Here is a 25,077-nt window from a genome sequence, read left to right on the forward strand (position 1 = left end):
TACCATGTTGGCCAGGCTGGTCTCAAGCTCCTGACCTCAAATGATCCACCTGCCTCGGCCTCCCAAAGTGCTGGGATTACAGGTGTGAGCCACCGCACCCAGCCCCCACCTCATTTTGTGAAACTAAAATGAACCTAATAACTCGGTGTAAGGTTCGTCAGGCGGAGAGAACAAGACGGCATGGACATGGGTGCACTGGAGTTTTGTCCATCTATGGAGTAAATGACTCTCACCAATGTCTCTCAATACAGACCTACTTCCTCTGGGTCTCCGCTAAAGACTGCGTTCACGTCCACCTGAATCTGACCCGGTGAGAGCTGCAGCTGCATGCCTGTGCCCAGTATGCTGGTGTTCACCTTGCAGGAGAGATTCGGGCTTTCCACCCCGGAGCAGGGCCTCTCTTTATGTCCCCTGGGTGGGGTTGCAGCCAAGGCCTCCTTGCTTTGTCAGGCTGACTTCCACTACTTTGTGGGGCCCTTTCTCCCAGGGGAGGGAGCGGTGGTGGCCCCCGGGAAAATCTCCCAGCCCTCTCTTGGGTGGCATACCAGCCAGGCTGTGTTCCTAGCAAAATCAGCTTCCCTGTTCACACAGGGCCTGGCTGCTTTCTCATTTCTCAACACCAGCTTTCAGTATTGCTCCCCAACCTGCCAAAGGATCACAGGCTTCTTTGTCCCTGCCCCCAACCCCAAACAGGTGTGGTCTCATGTTCACACTCACCACCAACCTGGCCATCTGGATGGCGGCCGTGGTGGATGAATCTGTGCACCAATCCCACTCCTACAGCAGTTCTCACAGCAACGCCAGCCACGCCCATCTCGCCTCTGACCGTGAGTTTCCTCTTAAAGCTGGCCCTGTGGCTACCAGGCCTTGGTCTGGGTGCTTTGCGAGTTTGTAACATCAGTCTCCCATGAGGGCATGGAGGCAAAGCAGAGAGCCAGGGACCTCCTCCTGCTGCAGGATCTACCTCTGCAGAATAGGTGTAGGTGACCCCAGAAGGGAAGTATCGAGGCACCCTTTTATCCTTCAAGCTGCAGCCCAGGCCCCCCATCCAATCTCCATCCCACCAAGAAGGACCCAGGACCAGGAGCAGTGGCTCATGCTTGTATTCTCAGCACTTTGGGAGGCCAAGGCAGGTGAATTGCTTGAGCTCAGGAGTTTGAGACCAGCCTAGGCAAGATGATGAAACCCCATCTCTACAAAAAATTAGCCAGGTGTGGTGGTGCATGCCTGTGGTCCCAGATACTGTGGGAGGCTGAGGTGGGAGGATCGCTTGAGCCTGGGAGGTCGAGACTGCAGTGAGCTGTGATTGCGCCACTGCACTCCAACCTCGGTGACAGAGTGAGACCCTGTTTCAAAAAAAAAAAGAGAGAGAGAGAGAGAGACCCAGACCCAGAATCCAGGAAGAAAGGGCAAGAGTGATCAAGCTGGGAAAAGCAGAAGGGAGGCAGAGTGGTTCTTTGGTGCAAGCATGGATCAGATACGAGAGCCTGGGGAGGAGGAGAAGGTGAGAAATAATCATGGCATTGCAATGTTAATGGTGACAATTTACTGAGGTCTGTATGTCAGGCACTGTGCTGAGTGTTTTAAACACCGCATTTAACCCTCAAGACTTCCCTGTGGAATAGGTACTCTCCCCATTCCCGCGCATAGGTGCAGAGACCAGGGCAGAGAGAGCTTAAGTAGCTCACCCAAGGTCTAGCACTAGCATTCATATCCATCTTTGTTTTTAACCAATATGCTAAACTAGGGAGGAACGGGATCCAGTCTCCAGTCTTCATTCTCTGGACTTCTCTAGGGTCCCCCAATAACCAGGACCAAACAAGATAACTAAGACATGTATGCTCCTAGCATGGGTAGGTCCAGCAACAAAAAGCATGGCCCCTGCCCTCAGGGAGACCCCAGCCCAGCAAGCCTTACAAAGGACTACCCTGAACAAAGAGGACTCCTGAGGGTGCAAAACCAAACCAGGGAGGTGATGGACTTCACGTGGGGGCCTGCAGACTGGTGAGAGGCCTGCCGGAGAAGTACCTGTCCCAGGGTCAGAAGTCAGGCAGTTTGCATCCACTCTGCATTTACAAGTCACGTCACCACGTTGAGCTTCAGTTTCTTCATCTGCAAAACCAGCAGGGCTAGTTCTTAGGATGAAAAGAGACATTTGCCAAGGCCCAGAGTATCCTACAAATACATTATGGAGTCAAGTCAAGACTCCTTTCCTTGTGGTACAAACAAAAGCAATGGGAGGTCATGGTGGAGACTTGGGCACAGCAGCTGGCTTTCTGGGCTGATTCAGATGGTGAGAAGAGCTGTGAGGAAGCTTGAACTTTAGAGGTTCCCAAGAGCCACTTTCTATCTCAGGGAGCCAGAGCAGGAAGGGATGGAAGGAATGGAGTGAGGTAAAGTGAGCAGCCCTGTGGTTCAGACTGTTTTTTTTGTTTTGTTTTGTTTTGTTTTTGAGACAGAGTCTTGCTTTGTTGCCCAGGCTGGAGTGCAGTGGCGTGATCTTGGCTCACTGCAACCTCTGCCTCCTGGGTTCAAGCAATTCTCCTGCCTCAGCCTACCATATAGCTGGGACTACAGGCCCATGCCACCATGCCTAGCTAATTTTTGTATTTTTGGTAGAGATGGGATTTCACCATGTTGGTGAGGCTGGTCTCAAACCCCTGACCTCAGGTGATCCACCCACCTTGGCCTCCCGAAGTGTTGGGATTACAGGTGTGAGTCACTGCACCTGGCCTAGACTGTTCTTACTGAGCACTGATGTACCCCAGTCTCCGGCACACAGTAGGTGCTCAAGAAATATTTGTGAAGTGAAGGAGTGTGCCACACCCTGTGAAGGCATGAGGGATACCATGGTAAATATAGCAGGCATGAAAGACAGGGACCCTGCCCTTAACAAAGGTCACAGGCTAGGTTGGGCGTGGTGGCTCACACCTGTAATCCCAGCATTTTGGGAGGCTGAGGCAAGCGGGTCACTTGAGGTTAGGAGTTTGAGACCAGCCTGGCCAACATGGCGAAACCCTGTCTCTACTAAAAATACAAAAAGTAGCAGGGCGTGGTGGTAGGTGCCTATAATCCCAGCTACTTGGGAGGCTGAGGCAGGAGAATGGCTTGAACCCGGGAGATGGAGCTTGCAGTGAGCCAAGATCACGTCATTGCACTCCAACCCGAGCAACAAGAGTGAAACTCCATCTCAAAACAAAACAAAAAGGGTCACAGGCTAGGGGTGAGACCTCTCTAGGAAGGTGGGAGGGCAGTCCAGCCCTGTGTCTCTCTCTCCACAACAGAGCGTGCGGGCAACCCAGTCGGAGGGGACTCCTGCCTCTGCAGCACGGCCGTCTGCCAGATCTTCCAGCAGGGGTACTTCTACCTCTATCCCTTCAACATCGAGTACAGCCTCTTCGCCTCCACCATGCTGTACGTCATGTGGAAGAATGTGGGTAGATTCCTGGCCTCCGCCCCTGGCCACAGCCACACCCCATCCCCTCTCAGCCTCTTCCGGGAGACCTTTTTTGCTGGCCCGGTTCTGGGCCTGCTGCTCTTCGTGGTGGGACTGGCTGTCTTCATCATCTATGAGGTTCAAGTGAGTGGGGGCGGCGGCCGCACCCGGCAGGCCCTGGTCATCTACTACAGCTTCAACATTGTCTGCTTGGGACTCACGACCTTGGTCAGCCTGAGTGGCTCCATCATCTACCGTTTTGACCGCCGGGCCATGGACCACCATAAGAACCCCACGCGCACCCTGGACGTGGCCCTGCTGATGGGTGCTGCCCTGGGTCAGTACGCCATCTCCTACTACTCCATCGTGGCCGTGGTGGCGGGCACACCCCAGGACCTGCTGGCAGGGCTCGACCTCACCCATGCGCTGCTCATGATTGCCCAGCATACCTTCCAGAACATGTTTATCATCGAGAGCCTTCACCGAGGACCGCCCGGGGCTGAGCCTCACAGTACCTCCCCCAAGGAACCTTGCCAAAACCTCACCTTCACCAACCTGGATGCCTTCCACACCTTGCCTGCCTGCCCACCTACCCCCAGGCTGGTTAGCCCCAGCCCCGCAGACCAGCGAGAAGCAGTGGCCATCATCTCAGCCCCCAGAAGCCAATGGAGACGCCGGTGCCTAAGAGACATTTCTCTGTTTCTCCTGCTCTGCAATGTCATCGTGAGTAGCTGGGGCAAGAAAGGGTGGGCTTGGGAGACAAGGCTGAGGAAGGATGCTCTTGCAGGCTTAAGCCCTTAGCCTTCTCTGTCTTACCCCCAGCCCGCCTGAGAATCTTACAGCTCTCTAGGAAAGGAGCAGGTTCAGGGGAGGCCAGCTGTAGCTTTGGGGCAAATGGCATCTCAGGGCACACAGAGAAAATGAAATCCTAACATTCTGGCATCTAGGCAGCAGATGGAGCTGGAGGGGTCACAGGGAAGGTTGATACAGGAGCTGGGCAGAGGTGAGAGGGAGCTGAGAGCTAATGTGGAAGGCAGGGGCCTCACCCCCCAGTGGGAGGTGTGACTGCTCCTGGGAACTTGTGACCTGCCTGCTTCTCAGAATAATTGGAGCAGCCTCAGGAAGTAGCAGAGACCAGCGTAAGTGTGAGCGGTCTGTTAGCAGAGTGAAGTGGGAAGGAGGGTGTCTACAACAGCCACCCCCTCCCCAGTGACTCAGCGAAGATTAAGAGCAACAGACTTGGCCGGGCACAGTGGCTCACACCTGTAATCTAAGCACTTTGGGAGGCTGAGACAGGCGGATGACTTGAGGTCAGGAGTTTGAGACCAGCCTGGCCAACATGGTAAAACCCCATCTCCACTAAAAATATAAAAATTAGCCAGGCATGGTGGTGTGCGTGCCTATAATCTCAGCTACTCGGGAGGCTGAGGCAAAGAAATTGCTTGAACCCAGGAGGCGGAGGTTGCAGTGAGTTGAGATTGCACCACTGCACTCCAGCCTGGGCAACAGAGTGAGACTGTCAAAAAAAGAAAAGCAACAGACTTCACCCAATACAAATATGTTCTCTGTATAGAGGTACCCCAGGGCAGAAACACTGGTAATGAAAGTACATCCCAGCAGGGAAATGCTCCTGGTGTTTCTAGTACAACCCAAGACAGAAGTGGCCCAGTGGGGGCTTATTATTACCTCTGATATAGAAACATGTACCTATGTGGGTACATCTCAAAGAGAAAAAAAAATTTTTTTTTTTTTTGAGACGGAGTCTTGCTCTGTCGCCCAGGCTGGTGTGCAGTGGTGTGATCTCAGCTCACTGAAGCCCCGCATCCTGGATTTACGCCATTCTCCTGTCTCAGTTTCCCGAGTAGCTGGGACTACAGGTGCCCACCACCATACCCAGCTAATTTTTTGTATTTTTTTTGAGACGGAGTCTTGCTCTGTCGCCCAGGCTGGTGTGCAGTGGTGTGATCTCAGCTCACTGAAGACCCGCATCCTGGATTTACGCCATTCTCCTGTCTCAGTTTCTCGAGTAGCTGGGACTACAGGTGCCCACCACCACACCCAGCTAATTTTTTGTATTTTAGTGGAGACAGGGGAGTTCACCGTGTTAGCCAGGATGGTCTCAATCTCCTGACCTCGAGATCTGCCCGCCTGAGCCTCCCAAAGTGCTGGGATTACAGGCGTGAGCCACCGTGCTTGGCCGAGAAAAAAACCTTCTAATGAAGTTTCACTCAATAGAAAAACAATCCTTTCAGCTGTAACCTCCAATAGAAAAATATCCCTAATACAGAAAATTACTTAATGTGGGTATATCCCAGTACAGAGCAAGAGTGCCACAGTGAATTGTACCCCATGAAATCCTACCTGCATGAGGTACACCAGTGGCCCTAAGAGTCATTCTTGGTGAGGTCCCACTCTGAAGGACCATCCACCAGGTCATGGGCCCCACAGATGTTGCCATGCAGGAGCCTTCCAACACAATCAATTTCACTTCAGAAAAAATGTGGTCATCAGTTTCTGACCCTACTAGTAGAATCATTAAGGCCCAGACCTCGGCATGTCTTGGACCGGCTTTGGTGCCTGGCCCCCTGCCCTCTGGCCCCACCCCCACCTTCCACCCAGGCCTGGCTTATAGGCTAGGGGCCACCTTCTGGGAGGCTATTCTTGCTCCAGGTATCTGAGCCTAAATCACCTCCAGTAGCATCTTCTCCATCTCCTTCATTTTATAGGACAGAACAGGCTCAGAGGGGACTGTGATGTGCCCAAGGATGAAGTTAATCAGGGGTAGGGGTGGGGCTAGCCTAGAAACCTTTGTTCTTTTCTTCTTACCCACACCTGAACCTTCTGAGCTCATAGCCAGAGAGGAAGCAGGATTCCAACTTCCACCTTCTCCCACTCCTAGGAAGGGAGACGGGGATAAGGGGAGAGCTGGAGGGCAGAGTTCAGGGAGGGCAGGGGTGGGGTGGCCTTCTGTCTGAACCTCAAACTCCCTGCCCTGAGCCTATCTGATTCTGCCACCCCCACCCATGTGCACACAACCCCCCAGGACAGAGCTGCTGATTTTGCTGCTCGTACCTCTTCTTCTAGTGAAACCTCTTCTCCCCTCCCCAATCCCACACTGAGGCCCTGCTAAAATGTTGGAAGAGGCGATCACAGGTGGACTCCTAGCCTGGGAATGGCAAATTCAGTTGGGCTTACTTCCTGAGCCCCTTAGAGAGTGCCAGGTCCTGTCCAAAATGCTAGAGCTGCCCATTCACGGACACCCAGACCTCCCGGTCCACCAAGCTAGAAAGATGGGCCCCCATCTAGCCACGGCCCAGCAAAGCCCACAGCATCATCCAGGCCAGCTCCTGAAATGCTCCTCTCTCCACACAGCTGTGGATCATGCCTGCCTTCGGGGCCCGCCCTCACTTCAGCAACACAGTGGAGGTGGATTTCTACGGTTACTCCCTCTGGGCAGCCATTGTCAACATCTGCCTCCCTTTCGGCATCTTCTACCGCATGCACGCCGTCTCCAGCCTGCTGGAGGTCTACGTGCTGTCCTGAGGCCTGCAACAGATGTGGGGGGCAGGAAGAGGGGGCTCAGCTCCTGTGCCCACTCAGATACCCTCTGGGAATGAATCCCAGCTGGCGCCATATGACAGTCCATTTCCTGCTGGTCTCAGAGTGGAATTTTCACAAAAGTTATTTTTCCAGGTTCAATTTTTAAATCACAATCAGGACAGGCCCATCCACCCCAGTATGACCGTGCGGCATGAGGTGACTGGGGAAGGGAGACCTCTCCTGGCAGCATGGCTAGGACCCAAGGAGATCTGGAAGTGCCGGCTCTGGCTCCCTCTCTAATCCCATCCTGTGGCCCGGCCAGTGCACTGCCTGGAGCTGGAAACCAATAAACCTGTGATTTGGCCCCGTTCCCACTGTTTGTCTCTGTTGTTCCATCTGAGGTGGTCACAGGAGAGGATCTCAGGAGTCAGAGCGGGAAGGGCCCCTGGAGATTTTCAGATCTCAAGCTTTGCAGTGTAGTGAGCAAACTCCAAGTGACAGACTAGCTGCAGCGTGGGTGATTGGAGTTCTGAAACTGTCATCTTCCTCTTCCCTTTATCTCCAAGCGACATACATATTTATTTATTTATTTATTTTTGAGACAGTATCTCACTTTTTTTGCCCAGGCTGGAGTGCAGATAGCTCACTGCAACCTTAACCTCCTGGATTCAAGAGACCCTCCCACCTCAGCCTCCTGAGTAGCTGGAACTACAGCTACTACTGCCACCACGCCTGGCTAAATTTGTGTGTGTGTGTGTGTGTGTGTATGTGTAGATGGGGGTCTCATTGTGTTGCACAGTCTGGTCTTGAACTCCTGGGCTCGAGTGATCCCCCCACCTCAGCCTCCCAAAGTGCTGGGATTTCAGGCATGAGCCACAGCACCCAACCTAATCATTCTTTTTGTGTGTGTATCCCGTGACACAAGAAAGTTTAGGAAGCAGCGACCTAGTCGCTGCTGCATTTTACAAAGAAGGAAGCTAAGGCCCAGAGAGGTAAAGTGACTACCCCAAGGTCACACAGCTACAAAATATCCAGAGCCTTTCTGCTAAGAACAATAATTTTCAAACTTTGTTTTCAAGCAGAACATTTTTTCCCTTCGAATAAAATATTACAGGAACCCAACTTTATAACATAGATATAGGCTGGGTGTGATGCCTCATGCCTGTAATCCCAGCACTTTGGGAGGCCGAGACAGGCAGATCACTTCAGGTCAGGAGTTCAAAACCAGCCTGGCCAACATGGCAAAACCCTGTTTCTACTGAAAATTACAAAAATTAGCTGGGCATAGTGGTGTGTGCCTGTAATCCCAGCTACTCAGGAGGCTGAGGCAGGAGAATCACTTGAACCCAGGAGGCAAAAGTTGCAATGAGCCAAGATCATGCCACTGTACTCTAGTCCGGGAGTCAGAGCAAGACTCTGTCTCAAAAAAAATATATCTATATATATATAGAGAGAGAGAGAGAGACAGACAGACAGACAGACAGACAGACACAGGGCAATTCTAGTTTAAAAGGAGGTGGGAATCTCAGATCCTCACCGCTTGGGCCTCCCCTGACCTCCCCCTGCCCCGGGAGGTCCCCTAGGAGCTTCCCCTAAGCCTTAGGGTTTCTATTCTACAAAGGGTATAGAGATGCTTAGGAGGGAAGACAGAAGAGAGAGGGGAAGGAGGCTCCACAGTTAGAAGAAGAGTGAAAGGTGGTGGTGAGCATACAGAGGCAGAGGGAGGGGGAGGGCTGGGCGTGACCCATGCAGCAGATGGCGTTTGGGGGAGATACAGGAGCAGCAGCACCGGGAGTTCAGGGGACTTTGAGGAAACTGTGCCTGGATGCTGTCAGCAGAAGGAGGTGAGTAGTTCTCAGAGGCCGCAGGTGGAGCTGGGGAGGCCTCCACCCCTGTCACAATGGCGCTCTGCTCCAACTCTTCCCCACCAAGTTTAGGTTTGACTTAAGGAAAACACAGGGTCCTGCGAGGGTGCCGCCAGGCCTGGGGCTAGGTAGGGTACAGGAAAAAGCGACTCCAGGCCTGAAGGGAGGGCGTCCATTCCCAGCTTTATCATGAAAGGAAAGCGAGACCTGAATCCCGCAAGCTCTCTACCGCGGGCCTAAGAACACTGCACCCCTCTCCACCCCACCCCAGGGCGGGCTGCGAGTTGGAGACCCTGCAGGTCCGCGCCTGGACAGCTCTCGGCCCCGCCCGCTTATCCAGCTGCCTCGCAATTGGCTGCACCCTCTGGGTCCGAGCCCCCGGCAGGGTAATTAACGAGGGATTAATGAGATTTCCAAAGTCAACAGAAAAATCGATGGGCCGCGGAGCCCGAGCCGCGGTTGCGCAGTCCCGCTGGGGGAGGGCGTCGCGGGCATCGGTCTCACTTGGTCGGACGATCCGCTCAGCGCCCGCAGTCGGTGGTTAGCCCGCGGCGATGCCTGCCCCGGCCTCAGGTAAGCCGGGAGCACGGGCGGAACTTTCCCAGCTTGCGCACCCCAGACACTGGCACATACTACACCCCCAAAAGCGGGGTTCATGAGAAGGAGATGCAGGGATTGGAACGGGAAAGTGGGGTGACTGTGGAGAGGTCAACTCCCTTTGATCCGAGGCCGGCCCCTCTACCCGCCCCCCAACCCGGGCTCCGCGTCCCTACTCCTTTCGGTGGACCCGGGGGACACAGAGGGCCGCAGGGCGCAGCCCCTCCCGGCGGGGCCCACATAGCAGAAAGCGGGAGCGGAGGCCTGGGGTGTGGGGTTGGTTGGGGCTGTCTGGATGCTGGGTCTGGGGTACGCACGAAGCGTCTACCCCCGGCCCCGCAGTCCCTCAAATGGCTCGGAAGGAAATCCCGAAGGCGTCCGCACTAGCAGCCTCCTCGCAGCCGGCCCTGCGTTCTCGGGCCAGGCGCCGGGCCCGACGGCTCCGCGGCTTTCATCACCGCTCCAGCCGAGACCCACAAACCAGTCTGGTGTCCCCACCCTCCCTTGGACTGGCGTCGCACCCAGGGGCATGCCAGGGGGCGGCAGAGTCCTGCTTGTCAGTTCCAGGCGCCCTTGCCCTAGCTCTCTGCCCGAGACCCCTACATGCCCACTCCAGCCCCCTGCCCAGCCCGGGACGAAATTTGCTCCTTTGAAGGCTCACTCCAGCGGCCTTTGGAAGGTTGGACCCCAGGGTGGGAGACAGGGAGGCTGTCAGAGCAAAGACCCCAGAGGGAGAGAACCTGGAACCTTGTCCACCAGTGTCCCCTGCAGGCCTCCAGTCTGAATAAAATCCACCCTTGAAATTCACCAGTAATCCCAACCCCTCCCAGCTCTCCAGGACCTCAAAAGAACTGGAAGGAAATGCAGAGATAACCAACACTGAGCTTTCTGGGCGCCAGGCATTACAGGCATTGCTCTCTACCTGTGCTTCTTGCATGTATTAAATCATGTCATTCTGACAAAGCCCCTATTCGGCATTAATCCCTTTTTTTTTTTTTTTTTTTTGTTGTTGTTGTTGTTGTTGAGACAGGGTCTAACTCTGTCCCTCAGGCTGGAGTTCAACGTCATGATCACAGCTCACTGCAGCCTCAGCCTCCCAGGCTGAAGCAATCCTCCCACATCAGCTTCCCGAGTAGCTGGGACCACAGGTGCATGCCACTACACCTGGCTAATTGTTTGGTATTTTTTGTAGAGACGGGGTTTTGCCATGTTCCCCAGGCTGGTCTCCAACTCCTGGGCTCAAGGGATCTGCTCACCTCAGCCTCCCAAAGTGCTGGAATTACAGGCGTGAGCCACTGCAGTCAGCCTCAGTCAGGAAGTCTTTATTGAGCATCTACTATGCACCAGCTACTATTCCATAGTTGTGTATCCGTTTTGCAGATGACAACACTGAGGCACAGAGTCTACGTAGCTCTCTGTAGTAGTCTCAGTAGTCTAAGATGACAGAGGTAATAAATGCTGGAATCTGAGCTCTTGATCATTAATCTACCCCGCTTCAGGGCTGGAGGAGAGGGTGCAGGTTTGGGGGAAGGGGAAGTAAAGCAGTTAGAGTTGGGAGATGTGGAGCAGGGAGGCATCCCAGTGAAACCCAGCCTTGCTCAATTTGGGTGGGGGAGCTTAGGAGGGAAAGATAAAGATCATCTGGAGTCTCCTCCCCAGCCAGCCTGGAAGGAGTTTAATGGGAAGGGTCTCTGTCCACAACTCTGGTGCTGAAAATTCCCCAAAAGATGCCAGAGTCAGCTGGCAAACACTGGGTGAATGTCACGTCTGTGCTAGGTTTGGGGGGTCCGAGTTAAGCAGGACCCAGTCTCTGTCCTGGAGGCATTCCAGGCCTTAATGGGAGCTAGCCACACCCACAGCACACCAAACAGGGCACACCTACTCTCAATAGAGGGGAGTGGCCCCAGCAAAGCAGCACCAGAAGGCTTAGGCAGAGACAAAGCCTTTCCAGGTGGGTGGGAAGGATGGGCGAGTGGCCGGGGGTGGGAGGGGCAGAAAGAAGAGCAGTGTCCAGGAGGGATGGCAGGAGTCAGGAGACCACGGGAGAAACAGAGAACTCTCTACCTGGGCCTGGGTGGATGTGGGAGGCAGGTGCCTTGAGTACGGCAGCGGAGGTGGGTGGAGACAGGGAGGAGACAGAACTTGGGCAAGGATGACAGAGTGGACTGGGAAAGAGGAGAAAATAATTTATAGAATCTTGAAAGGGGACTCAAGTTTTAGTGCTCCATCTGCCCCAGAAAAGAACAGCAGAAAGTATAAATACGGAACAGGTGGAGAATGGGAGAATATGCCCAAGGGAGAATGGGAGCCTGGAGAGGTTGCATTTTCAAGCCAGATATGGTGAGGGTCTTCTGCTGTTGCATAGAGGGCAGTCTGAAGCTCCTGAAGCCCAAAGTCTCAAGGGAGAGACAGAGCAAAGCACAGCTAATGGAAGCAGAGGACAATGGGTGGTCAGTGTGGGGTGAGAGGGAAGCCTGCAGAGAGGAGGCGGGGTCTCTGCCAAGTCCTGAAGCACAAGCTAGAGTTACCCAAGAGGCAAAAGGGGTAGGCATTAAAGGCAAAGGATAGGGTGTGGGCAAAGACTGGGGGCATTCCAGGAAGTGCAGCAAGATAGTGTAGCCCAAGGAGAGGGGAGTAAGGTCTGAAGACAATGCTAGAAGGGTAAGTTGAAGCCAGACCAGGAAGCAGCAGCAGCTACTCTGCCTTGGGCAGAGAACCTGGAACCTTGTCCAGGCCCATACTAATCATATACCTCTCATTTTGAGAGGCCATGCAGGCTGTGTCAGCAGTTTGGACTTTATACTGAGGGCAATTAGTTGCCTTTGCAGGACTTTCAGTAGGGGAGAGGCACTCTGGGTAAGGAGACCAGTCCAAGACAGCGAGGATGGGGGCCCAGACTAGGCAGTGGTTGAGGTCAAGAAAAATCCGTGCCAGGCATGGTGGCTCATACCTGTAATCCTAACACTTTGGGAACCTGAGACAGGAGGATCACTTGAGGCGAGGAGTTCAAGACCAGCCTAGGCAGCATAACGCAACAGTGTCTCTGCAAAAAAAAAAAATTAATTAGCCGAGCTTGGTGGCACACACCTGTAGTCCCAACTACTGATGAGGCTGAATTGGGAGGATCACTTGAGCCCAGGAGTTCAAGGTTGCAGTGAGCTATGATGGTGCCACCGTACTTCAGGCTGGGTTGCAGAGCGAGACCCCAGCTCTAAAAATAAATAAATAAAAATCTAAGAGCAACTTTTGAGCTGGAATGAACAAGCTTGGGGCCTAAGAGAATGCAAAGGATGAGGGGAGAGGCAAAGAAGGCACCTAGTTCTCGGCTAGGAAGTGTGGAGATGGAGATGTCACTCTGAGATTGTGACATTAGGAAGCAAGAGAATGGGAGTAGTGAGCACCTAGAACCCTGAGCCCAGAGCACGAGGCAGCGGCAGGACAAAGGAAGAGACTGGGCAGAACAGGGGGGCTCTAGGGAGCCTTCTGGGTCAGCTCAGCCTCCCCACCAGGAGAGCACCCAGAAGCAGCGGAACCGTCCCCACTCTCAACAGTATCTCAGCCCCACCAGGAAGAAGGAGTGTCCAGTGGAGAGAGTATGCTGGACTCAGAGCCGCAGTCATTGGATGCCCCGAAATCTGGTCTAAGCAAGTGGTGACAAAGTGGTTGGCCTGCGTGAATGCTTGGGAGAGGTGAGGAAATGGCAGGAGACATTCAGGAAAAGAGGAGGGTAAAAGATCGTGTTTGCTACATTATGCCAGGCACTCGTGGGACTTCCAGGAGTGGGGGGAGGGGCAGAGAAATGGAAGTCAGTTCCTTCAAAGTTAAGGGCATGGCCGCGGTGCTGATCCAGGCCTGTCCCATGCTCTCAGCAGACATTGTAAATCAACCCCAGAACCTTTTCCCTAAACCTTTAATGTACTTTAAAATTAATTTATTTATTTATTTATGTTTAAATGCAGGGTCTTGCTCTGTCACTCAGCTTGGAGTGCAATGGCCCAATCATAGCTCACTGCAACCTTGATTTCCTGGGTTCAAGCCATCCTCCTGCCTCAGCCTCCTGAATAGTTAGGACTATAGGCATAAACCATCATACCTGGCTAATATATATATTACACACACACACACAGACACACACACACATATATATATATATATATATATATATTTTTTTTTAGAGACAGTGTCTTCCTATGTTGGCCAGGCTGGTCTTGAATGCCTGGGTTCAAGTAATCCTCCCACCTGAGCCTCCCAAAGTGCTGAGATTACAGGCATCAGCCACCATGCCCAGCCTAAAATTACTTTTAATTACATAAGTACTGTGCTAATTAAAAAAAAAAAAAAACTAGAACAGTAAATCCAAAAAGTCTGCTACTCCCAATCCCAGTACCCTCATCCCAGAAGAAACTCCTACTGTGAAATCGATGGGTATCATCTAGACAAGGAGTCCCCAGTCCCCAGGCTGCGGACCAGTACTGGTCCATGGCCTATTAGGAACCAGGCCACACAGCAGGAGGTAAGTGATGGGGAGGGAGCATGACACCCTGAGCTCCGCCTCCTGTCAGATCAGCAGTGGCAATAGATTCTCACAGGAGCACGAACCCCATCGTGAACTGCGCATGCGAGGGATCAAAGGGTTGCCCACTCCTTATGAGAATCTAATACCCAATGATCTGAAGTATAACAGTTTCATCCTGAAACCATCCCTCCACCTTCCATCCATGGAAAAATTGTCTTCCACGAAACTGGTCCCTGGTGCCAAAAAAGCTGGGGAGGGGACTGCTGGTCTAGACATTTTAAAAGTAATTGTATTCTCCTGCCTCAGCCTCCCGAGTAGCTGGGACTACAGGTGCCCACCACCAAGCCTGGCTAATTTTTTTGTATTTTTAGTAGAGACGGGGTTTCACCATGTTAGCCAGGATGGTCTCGATCTCCTGACCTCGTGATCTGCCAGGAGGCAGAGCTTGCAGTGAGCTGAGATAGAGCCACTGGACTCCAGCCTGGGCGACAGAGCGAGACTCCGTCTCAGAAAAAAAAAAAAAAGTAATTGTATAGGTTCTTGTACATTCCCGTAATACAGTATTGTTTCAGATCACACCATTCTTTCCTACCAAGCCCAGACACAGCCTCAGGATGCTTCTCTGCAAAACATTTTAGGCAATCATTTCCCAACCAATCAGGGTCAGAATAAGAGAGGCCACGAACTTGCCCTCCCTGGTGTCCGAAGTGAAATTCCTCCCAGAAGGCGGAAGGACACTGCTGCCTTTTGATGGCAAAAAATCACAGCCCTGGAAACTGACCAGGCACTAGGCAGACGCTCACTTTAGGATCGACGCTCACTTTAGGATCAGGCACAAGTCAGGAAGTGGGGTGGAGAGGGAGGACGTGATCCTCACGCCAGTCAAACTAATTCTCCATGTTTATGTGCAGCACAAGGGGCTTCCATAGGGTCTCCTGGTCTGTTTGAACCTCCTCAGGTCCTGTAAGGTAGGTGGGGCAGCTGCTATTAGTTCCAGTGTCCCAACCAGAGAGGCCGCATAGCTGACCCTGGGTCACACGGGTTAGGGGCGGGGTGGACTTGAACCCAGGACAGCCTGGCAGTTAACCCAGGACCCTTTCTCCATCTCCAGCCCCTGCTGAGGCTACACCCATGCCTTCTTCAGAAGCACAGGAGACTGAAGCAGCCCCACATAAGGAGAACCGAGTGGATATGGGGGCCGAGGAGAGAGCGGCCACCGACCCGCTCCGGCAGAAGTCCTGGCTGGTGCGGCATTTCTCCCTGCTGCTGCGGCGGGACCGGCAGGCCCAGAAGGCCGGGCAACTCTTCTCGGGGTTCCTGGCCCTGAACGTGGTGTTCCTGGGCGGGGCCTTCATCTGCAGCATGATCTTCAACAAAGTGGCTGTCACTCTGGGCGACGTGTGGATCCTGCTGGCCACACTGAAGGTCCTCTCCCTGCTCTGGCTTCTCTACTACGTGGCAAGCACCACCCGCCGACCACACGCCGTGCTCTACCAAGATCCCCACGCAGGGCCCCTCTGGGTGCGGGGTGAGTGTCAGGGTGCTGGGGTGCTGGGCAGGAGTGGGAAGGGAGAGCCGGTTCCGGGCAGGTGCCAACGCCCACCCGCACGTCCGGCCAGGTTCCCTAGTGCTCTTCGGCACCTGCACCTTCTGCCTCAACATCTTCCGAGTGGGCTATGATGTGAGCCACATCCGCTGCAAGTCAGAGCTGGAGCTTGTCTTCCCTGTCATCGAGATGGTCTTCATCGGCGTCCAGGTGACAGGCTTCTCCCGTCCCCACACCACCGGGGACATACACTATCTACCCATGGTGTGCACACACCTCCCACTACCTGTGCCTAGGAGCAGCCACACAGGCAAATACCTAATGCCCCAGGGTCTTTGCGCACACACCATGCCCGTCACACAAGTGTCCATGTCCACACATACCCATGGGTTCCTGCATCAACACACACACCGTGGCACTAAATGTAGACACTTAGAAGTCCAGCTGCCTATGTGTATGTAGGCGTATCCCTGAATATACACTCCCTAGATACACAAACCTCTTCTTAAGAATACAATCTCAGGGCTGGGCGTGGTGGCTCAAGCCTGTAATCCCAGCGTTTTAGGAGGCTGAGATGGGGGATCATGAGGTCAGGAGATCGAGACCATCCTGGCTAACATGGTGAAACCTCGTCTCTACTAAAAAAAAAAAAAAAATACAAAAAAGTAGCTGGGCCAGGTGGCAGGAGCCTGTAGTCCCAGCTACTCGGCAGGCTGAGGCAGGAGAATGGCGTAAACCCGGGAGGCGGAGCTTGCAGTGAGCTGAAATTGGGCCACTGCACTCCAGCCTGGGTGACAGAGCGAGACTCCATCTCAAAAAACAGACCAAAACAAAAATAATACAATCTTGGTCGGTCATGTTGGCTCATGCCTGTAATCCCAGCACTTTGGGAGGCCGAGGCAGGTGGATCACCTGAGGTCAGGAGTTTGAGACCAGCCTGGTCAACATGGTGAAACCCTGTCTCTACTAAAAATATAAAAATTAGCCGGATGCAGCACACGCCTGCAGTCCCAGCTACTTGGGAAGCTGAGGCACAAGAATCGCTTGAACCCAGGAGGCAGAGAGGTTGCAGTGAGCCAAGATCGTGCCACTGTGCTCCAGCCTGGGCGACAGAGTGAGACTCTGTCTCAAAAAAAAAAAAAAGAATACAATCTCCAACTTCCTCTTAGGTTTCTCTTGTCGCCAAGCATTGTGTTGGGTGTTTTGTTCCCATCGTCTTATTTCCCCAACAAGAAGGCATTTCCGCAAAGGGTGGGTTTTTTGGTCCCTTTTCACAGTTGAGGCAACTAAGGCTCAGAGATGGTTTGCCACTGACTCAATACCACACAGCAAGAAGCAGTAGAGCCAAGATTCTGACCCAGTCTTTCTCCTTGTGTCTTTCACTGTAAATACACGCATGCGCCCCAGGAACTCACACTGTGGTCCCACCACCTCCACCAGTCCCTGGGCTCAAAGCCCTGTCTCTTTCAGACCTGGGTGCTCTGGAAACACTGCAAAGACTGTGTTCAGGTCCAGACCAACTTCACTAGGTAAGACTTCTCTCCCTCCCAAACCCTCTGGCCTCTCTGTCCTCCCTACCACTTCCCTGGTCAGGGTGGCCCTGGGGCTATAGGTTAGTCTGGGATGTGTCCTAGCTGGCCCCAGGGCTGCCTCTGCCAGCGTGACACTGGGGAGTGAGTGGTTGGGAGTGAGTGGTTGCCCAGCGACAGCGGGTGGTGGTTTGGCGCCTGGGGAGCCGGCCGCGGTGTGTGAGAAGAGTGTGGCACTTCCCCCAGATGTGGCCTGATGCTGACCCTGGCCACGAACCTGCTGCTGTGGGTTCTGGTCGTTACCAATGACTCCATGCACCGAGAGATCGAAGCTGAGCTTGGCATCCTCATGGAAAAATACACAGGTATGGAAAGGAGACTAGGTCTTCCTTGCCCTGAAACACACACACACACACACACATACACACACACACACACATACACACACACGCGCACACACACACATACACACAGATACACACACACATACACACACATACACACACATACACGCACATACACGCACACATACACACACACATACACACACACATACACACACACATACACGCACACACACACATACACACACGCACACACACATACACACACACACACACGCACGCGCTACACTCCTAAAACAGGTGAGGCTCAGTAAGTCTATAGAGTTGGGAGTAAACTCTAGAGGCCAGATTAGGAATCAACAGAAAACTGAAGTTTGCCAGTGGTCCCCATCCCACCCCATCAGGTGCTGACGCCCTGCACCCCACTCCAGGCGTCAGCAAGCCAGCCACTGATCCCGGCTGAGCTAGCCACTAAGTCCTTCAGGTATGCACCCCACCCATGGTATTTGCCTTTTACTTGCAAGCAACTCAACAGCCTCCAGGGCTGAAAGGAATGTCTTCCTAATACAATTTTAGGTGCCTGGCTTTATCAATCAGGTGGGACAGAAGATTTCTGGGCAGAAAAATACCCCCAAGATTGTCCCATATGCCTCACCTCCTATCTTAGAGGCTGCATCCCATACCCGACATGGGAACACTGCTCTGTGGGATTGAGCCACACCTGTATGTACATGCCCCACCCCACCCCGGGCGGCATCACCATCACGCCCTGCAGCCCAGCCCTCCCAGCACATCCACATATTCACATACCCGCTGCATCAGTCACGACACACCTGTGAACTGTGGGCATTCTATATACTCTGCTTGCGTTTCTCAGAAAAGCAGTGCAAAGAGAGAATTTTTGCCAAGTGACATCATGGATTTTGATATTATAAAATAATTCAAGGCTGGGCGCGGTGGCTCACGCCTATAATCCCAGCACTTTGGGAGGCCGAGGCAGGCGGATCACCTGAGGTCACGAGTTTGAAACCAGCCTAGCCAACATGGTAAAACCCTGTCTCTACTAAAAATACAAAAATTAACCAGGCATGGTGGTGGGTGCCTGTAATCCCCGCTATTTGGGAGAATCTACCCAGCTATTGAGGCGTGAAAATCGCTTGAACCCGGAAGGCGGAGGTTGCAGTGAGCTGAGATCGTGCCATTGCACTCCAGCCTGGGTGACAAGACTGAAACTGTCATAAAATAAAATAATAAAATAAAACAAAATAAAATAATTCAAGCATTACAAATGAGTAGAAGAACAAGACATACCCATCACCTAGGCATAATAATTATTAACATTTGGCCATATTTATTTATTTTTACTTTTTGCTAAAGTACTTAAATTACAGAAATCATAACATTATATCTCAAAATAGTTCAGTATGCATCTTTTTTTTTTTTTTTTTTTTTTTTTGAGACAGGGTCTCACTCTGTCACCCAGGCTGGAGTGCAGTGGTGCAATCATAGCTCACTACAGTTTCAAACTTCTGGGCTCAAGCTATCCTCCCACCTCAGCTTCCTGAGTAGCTGGGACCACAGGCACATGCCAGCATGCCCAGCTCATTTTTAAAATTTTTGTAGAGATGGGGTCCCACAAAAAAATTCTGAGCCCAGACTTGTCTCAAACTACTGGGCTCAAGTGATCCTCCCCCCTCAGCCTCTTGAAGTGCTGGGATTATAGGCATAAGCCATCCTGCCGGGCCCAGTGTGCATCTCTTTAAAAACAGATGTATCCCCCACATGACCACAATGCTGTTACAGTTGTTAACAAAATCCTTCAACTTCGTTCTGTCCTCTGAATCAATCTATATCCCACTTTCTCCAGTTAACCCCAGAAATGTCTTTTGTTTTTTTTGGGGGGGGGTTGTTTTTTGTTTTGTTTTGTTTTGTTTTGTTTGAGACGGAGTCTCGCTCTGTCACTCAGGCTGGAGTGCAGTGGCGCGATCTCAGCTCACTGCAAGCTCCGCCTCCCAGGTTCACGCCATCCTTCTGCCTCAGCCTCCCGAGTAGCTGGGACTACAAGCACCCGCCACCACGCCCGGCTCATTTTTTGTATTTTTAGTAGAGACGGGATTTCACTGTGTTAGCCAGGATGGTCTCGATCTCCTGACCTCATGATCCGCCCGCCTTGGCCTCCCAAAGTGCCAGGATTACAGGCGTGAGCCACCGAGAAATGTCTTTTACAGACATTTTGTTCAAACATGCAATGCATTTGGTTAAATCTAAATTGGTATTTTCCCACTGACCTTGAGACTTGTCAGGTTTCTTCCTCCTGGCAGTGTTTAACTCACATCCCTCGCCCTTACCTTTCTTTGGAATGGGAAGTATGGACAAAATCTTGATTAGATTCAGGTTAGATATTTTTGGCCCCAGCTTCTTCCAGGTGATGCTGTGTGCTTTGAAGGACAGCGATGCCAAGGTACTAATGACTGATGGCCAGACACTGAGTGCTGCTAAGGCCGATCGCTGGGTTCAGCTGTCACAGCCACGGGTTTTCCCTTGAGCCCAGGAAGTCATCTGTGGAGGTGACCTTTGGCACCAGAGACATCACGTGAGGGTTTTGGGGGTTTCGGTTTTTGGTTTATTTGAGACACGGTCTCACTCTGTCACCCAGACTGGAATGCAGTCACGGGAACACAGCTCACTGCAGCCTCCACCTCCCAGGCTCAAGTGATCCTCCCACCTCAGCCTCCCATTTAGCTGGTACTACAGGCGTGTGCCACCCGGCTAATTTTTGTTTGTTTGTTTGTTTTTGTTTGTTTGTTTGTTTGTTTTTGAGATGGAGTTTCGCTCTGTCGCCCAGGCTGGAGTGCAATGGCACATTCTTGGCTGACTGCAACCTCCGCTTTCTGGGCTCAAGCCATTCTTCCGCCTCAGCCTCCCAAGTAGCTGGGGTTACAGGCATGTGCCACCATGCCCAGTTAATTTTTGTATTTTTAGTAGAGACAGGGTTTCACCATGTTGCCCAGGCTGGTCTTGAACTCCTGACCTCAGGTGATCCACCTGCCTCAGCCTGCCAAACTGTTGGGATTACAGGCGTGAGCCACCGCACCTGGCCATGTTTTTTATTTCTAGTAGAGACGAGGTCTCACCATGTTACCCCAGTTGATCTTGAACTCCTGAGCTCAAGCAGTCTTCCCGCCTTGGTCTCTCAAAGGGCTGGGATTACACGCATGAGCCACTGCGCCTGGCTGGCATCACGTTTTTAATGCTTTGCATAAGCTTCGCATCTCAAGTCCTCTGAGAAAGAATGACCGTTCTGTGGGATTTCTGATCTCCTCAGCTTCCACATCCACAAAATGAGCGACTGGGTCCCTTTCGGCTCTGGTGTATTCCAGGGAATGGGAGGGATCTGTGTAGCCAGTCTCCTCACAGCTGGGCCTGCCTGAATGTCTGCCCTCCCACCCTGCCCCCCGCACCAGGCAATGAGACCAACACCTGTCTGTGCCTCAATGCCACCGCGTGTGAAGCTTTCCAGAGGGGCTTCCTGATGCTGTACCCCTTCAGCACTGAGTACTGCCTCATCTGCTGCGCCGTGCTGTTTGTCATGTGGAAGAATGTGGGCCGCCGCGTGGCACCCCACATGGGTGCCCACCCTGGCACTGTGCCCTTCCACCTGCATGGGGCCATCTTCGGACTGCTGCTGGGCCTGCTGGTGCTGTTGGCAGGCGTGTGCGTCTTTGTGCTCTTCCAAATCGAGGCCAGCGGCTCTGCCATTGCTTACCAGTACTTCACCCTCTACTATGCCTTCTATGTGGCTGTGCTGCCTGCCATGAGCCTGGCATGCCTGGCGGGCACAGCCATACACGGGCTGGAGGAGCGAGAGCTGGACACGGTCAAGAACCCTACCCGCAGCCTGGATGTGGTGCTGTTGATGGGTGCTGCACTGGGCCAGATGGGCATCGCCTATTTCTCCATTGTGGCCATTGTGGCCAAGCGCCCGCATGAGCTGCTTAACCGCCTCATCCTGGCCTACTCGCTGCTGCTTATCCTGGAGCACATCGCTCAGAACCTCTTCATTATCGAGGGCCTGCACCGGCGCCCACTCTGGGAGGCAGTTCCCGAGGGCCTGGCAAGAAAGCAGGAGGCTGAGCCTCCCCGCAGAGGCTCCCTGCTGGAGCTGGGCCAGGGCCTGCAGCGGGCCTCACTGGCCTACATCCACTCCTACAGCCACCTCAACTGGAAGCGGCGGGCCCTCAAGGAGATCTCACTCTTCCTCATCCTCTGCAATATCACAGTAAGTGACTGGGCTAAGGGGTCTGGGAGATAGAGGCGGCCAGGCAGACCCGGAAATCCTCACTCAGGAAGGGATGGATCAAGGACACATCTTTTTCCAACTAGCTTGATGGTGCTTAAGAGTGTCCCCCCAGTTCCCTACAGGGTGCCTGGCATGAATGAATGTGCCAAGCACTTGGCTACGTGCTCTTCGCAAACAAATATGTAAGACTTCTACCTTCTAGTTACTTCCCATCTAGTTGGGAAGACACCACTGAATTCATCATCCCTGGATTCAGTCAAAGGAAGAAATCAGGAAGTACCTGATTTTCTTTTTTTTTTTTTTTTTTTTTTGAGACAGAGTCTCGCTCTGTCGCCCAGGCTGGAGTGCAGTGGTGCGATCTCCGCTCACTGCAAGCTCCACCGCCTCCCGGGTTCATGCCATTCTCCTGCCTCAGCCTCCCTAGAAGCTGGGACTACAGGCGCCCGCCACCACGCCCAGCTAATTTTTCTGTATTTTCAGTAGAGATGGGGTTTCACCGTGTTCGCCAGGATGGTCTCGATCTCCTGACCTCGTGATCCGCCCGCCTTGGCCTCCCAAAGTGCTAGGATTACAGGCGTGAGCCACCGCGCCCAGCCAAGGAAGTACCTGATTTTCTAAGACACTCCTAGTGGAAGATGTTGATAATGGTTGCCCAGTTTCTGGTGGATATCCCAGGTACACCTTTCCATGCAATATCTCCATACCTCATTGAATCATCACAGTAACTCCATGCAACAGACACTATTGCTGTCCCTTTTCACAGAGGAGGAAACTAAGGCTTAGGTTATTGGACCTGCCCAAGTACCCACAGCCTGTAAGTAGCAGGGCTGGGACAACTCAGGGTTGTTTGACCCCAAGCACTCAATGCACTGAAAATATACCCCAGAAACGAAACCTCTGGTCCAGACAGAGAATAAATTGGCTCTAAAGTGCATTAGGAGCTCAGCAAAGGAACTGCGGGTCTGCATAGCCAAGGAAGGCTTCATGAAGGTTTGATATGAGCCTTGAGGAATGGGTAGAATTTGGACAGGAAGGTAGGAGGGGGTAGGGGGTCGTAACTAGCAGAAATGACGGGGCACAGTGGTTCACACCTGTAATCCCAGCACTTTGGGAGGCCGAGGCAGGAGGATCCCCTGAGCCCAGGAGTTTAAGACCAACCTGGACAACACAGGGAGACCCTGCCTCTACAAAAAAATTTTAAAATTAGTCTGGACACGGTGGCTCACTGGACACGGTGGCTCATGGTGGCTCCCAGCACTTTGGGAGGCTGAGGTGGGTGGATCACTTGAGGCCAGGAGTTGGAGACCAGCCTGGGCAACATGGTAAAACCTCATGTCTACTAAGAATACAAAAATTAGCCAGGCATGGTGGTGTACACCTGTAATTCCAGCTACTCGGGAGGCTGAGGCACGAGAGTCGCTCGAACCCAGGAGGCAGAGGTTGCAGTGAGCCAAGACTGTGCCACTGCACTCCAGCCTGGGTGACAGAGTGAGACTCTGTCTCTTAAAAAATAATAATAATGAAAATAAAAATTAGCCAGGCATGATGGTGCATGCCTGTAGTCCCAGCTACTTGGGAGGCTGAGATGGGAGGATCACTTGAACCCGGGAGGTTGAAGCTGCATTGAGCTGTGATCCTGCCACTGCACTCCAGCCTGAGTGACAGAGTGAGACCTTGTCTCAAAAAAATAAATAATAAAAATAATAAGTAGCTACCGAGGAGTGAAGCCCGAGCTCAGGGTACAGAGTGGGGGTGCCCAGCTTGACAGAGCAGGTGGCACGCTGGGAATTCCTGCTTCTTCCCACACGTGGCGTGGCGGCAGCCTGGGGTCTCCTGACCCATCTGAAGTTCAGGCTGGCCACAGGCAAGCTCATGGAGTTGGCTGGGGATGGCTAAGGCCTTCTGCAGTAGAGTGAGAAAGATCCTCATGCTGAAAGCCCAAGGGTTAGAGGAAGACTGAGTGGGAGGTGGGGGTGGCACTGAAGGGGCTGCAGGTTTGGGGGCTGCCTCCCCTGAACTGAGCGCCTCAGGGCACAGGAGAGCCCTTCCCTAACTCAGCACATCCTCTCCCCCAGCTGTGGATGATGCCTGCATTTGGCATACACCCGGAGTTTGAGAATGGGCTAGAAAAGGATTTCTACGGCTACCAGATATGGTTCACCATCGTCAACTGCGGCCTGCCTCTGGGGGTCTTCTACCGCATGCACTCTGTGGGAGGCCTGGTGGAGGTCTACCTGGGGGCCTGAGGCTGCCCACCCCCGGCAGAACCTTGAAGTGCCAAGGCAGGGAAGATGGTAGCCCAGATGCCTCTTTCTGAGGTGCGGAGACCAGCCTGACGCTCCCAAGGCCCTCTGCCCCCCAGAGCCTCACCGAAGGGGAGGACACGGCCTATAGTCAGAGGCCAAGGGCAGGGGCCTGGACACTGAGCTTCTGATGCCCATGGCCAGGCCTGGGCACATGCCTGCCCCCTGCTTTCCCACCACAATCAGCGAGCCAACGGTGCACCCCAGGAGGCTGGCAGGGACCCCTTCACGGCTACTTTCTGGGAGGGTCAGACCTACATGACCGAGTCTGGGGAGCTTAGCGAGGGACACCCCTCTCCAGCCAGGCCTCAGGGGTCTGCCCCCTGCTGCAAGAAGAGCACCTGGTCCTAGTGTGGCTCTGGACATCCTCAGAGCTCAGAGCTCCGAGCTGGGAGGCCAGCTCCTTTCCCCACACACCTATCTCCTAATGAGCTCATTCATTAGGTGCCAGGCAGGGTTCAACAGCTCTCTCCTGCGGCATAAACCCTATTTGTTTGATCGATTTTTTGCATTCAGGCTTGTGCCATTTGTTCCCAGGGACAGAACTGCTCCTTCGGGCATGGTGGGAAGGAATGGTCCTTTTGGGTAGGGCTGTGGGGCTGGGACAGTCCTGCTCCTGGGACTGTCCTCCTGGGCCAGGAAGGTCACTCAGTTCTTCCTTGGTCTGATCCAGGGGAGGAGGTGGGACAGACAGGTCGGGGCTCGTGTCTCTCCACCCCCACCCCTCCCCAGCACACCCTCTGTCTAGAACAGAGCCCCCAGTGACATTCTGCAGCTGGCTCTCCATGCAGGCTGTGGCCCCTGGCTGATTCCTGAGCCATCAGGTGTGGCAGGCCGTCCATCTCCCTGAGCCCAGTGCAAACAGCAGGCTCTGCCTGGGGCGAGGCCAGAGAGGGCAACCCTGGCCCTGCAGATGAGGCTCTGCCCTCCTCCTCATGCCCCCCCGCCCCTGCCACCGAAGTGAATCACTAGCAAGCACATCCCTCCCCGTGCTGTCTCAGTGGCTGCCTGGGGTGGCCCCATGGCCTTTCCTGTGGGCCCTTTCTCTGGGTGGCAACAGCCCAGGGGCCCCAAACCCTAGGTGACAAGGTCTAATCCTGC

The 25,077-nt window shown here is 53.4% G+C and overlaps 2 protein-coding genes across 3 annotated transcripts in view; both read left to right on the forward strand.

Annotated features, from left to right (window-relative positions):
* Window positions 1–7,343, forward strand: part of OTOP2 (otopetrin 2) — a 10,398-nt gene extending 3,055 nt beyond the window's left edge. The window contains exons 4-7 of the mRNA XM_011941254.1: window positions 252–310; window positions 694–827; window positions 3,285–4,159; window positions 6,809–7,343. Coding sequence (XP_011796644.1) covers window positions 252–310; window positions 694–827; window positions 3,285–4,159; window positions 6,809–6,979 — 1,239 coding nt within the window. The 3' untranslated portion in view covers window positions 6,980–7,343. The remainder of the gene's footprint in view (window positions 1–251; window positions 311–693; window positions 828–3,284; window positions 4,160–6,808) is intronic.
* Window positions 7,344–9,192: 1,849 nt separating this feature from the next.
* Window positions 9,193–24,478, forward strand: OTOP3 (otopetrin 3). 2 transcript variants are annotated; one of them, XM_011941425.1, is made up of 7 exons: window positions 9,193–9,414; window positions 15,066–15,482; window positions 15,574–15,710; window positions 16,971–17,029; window positions 17,276–17,394; window positions 20,838–21,652; window positions 23,749–24,478. In XM_011941425.1, the coding sequence occupies exons 1-7, from the start codon at window positions 9,396–9,398 to the stop codon at window positions 23,917–23,919; spliced, it is 1,737 nt and encodes a 578-aa protein (XP_011796815.1). In that variant the 5' UTR covers window positions 9,193–9,395; the 3' UTR covers window positions 23,920–24,478. The 2 variants fall into 2 exon arrangements, with proteins under 2 accessions (XP_011796815.1, XP_011796737.1); XM_011941347.1 differs by having other exon boundaries at window positions 9,276–9,381; window positions 15,099–15,482.
* The last annotated feature ends 599 nt before the right edge of the window (window positions 24,479–25,077 follow it).

This window comes from Colobus angolensis, unplaced genomic scaffold (assembly GCF_000951035.1).
Source record: "Colobus angolensis palliatus isolate OR3802 unplaced genomic scaffold, Cang.pa_1.0 Scaffold1, whole genome shotgun sequence".
Lineage (NCBI taxonomy): Eukaryota > Metazoa > Chordata > Mammalia > Primates > Cercopithecidae > Colobus > Colobus angolensis.

Bases quoted from the DNA above. Each gene is read 5' to 3' on its own strand.
- OTOP3 (XM_011941347.1), top strand. From the start codon at position 9,276: ATGGGCCGCGGAGCCCGAGCCGCGGTTGCGCAGTCCCGCTGGGGGAGG. The intron at 15,483-15,573 runs GTGAGTGTCAGG...ACGTCCGGCCAG, and splicing joins AGGGCCCCTCTGGGTGCGGG to GTTCCCTAGTGCTCTTCGGC. The intron at 17,395-20,837 runs GTATGGAAAGGA...CCCCCGCACCAG, and splicing joins CCTCATGGAAAAATACACAG to GCAATGAGACCAACACCTGT.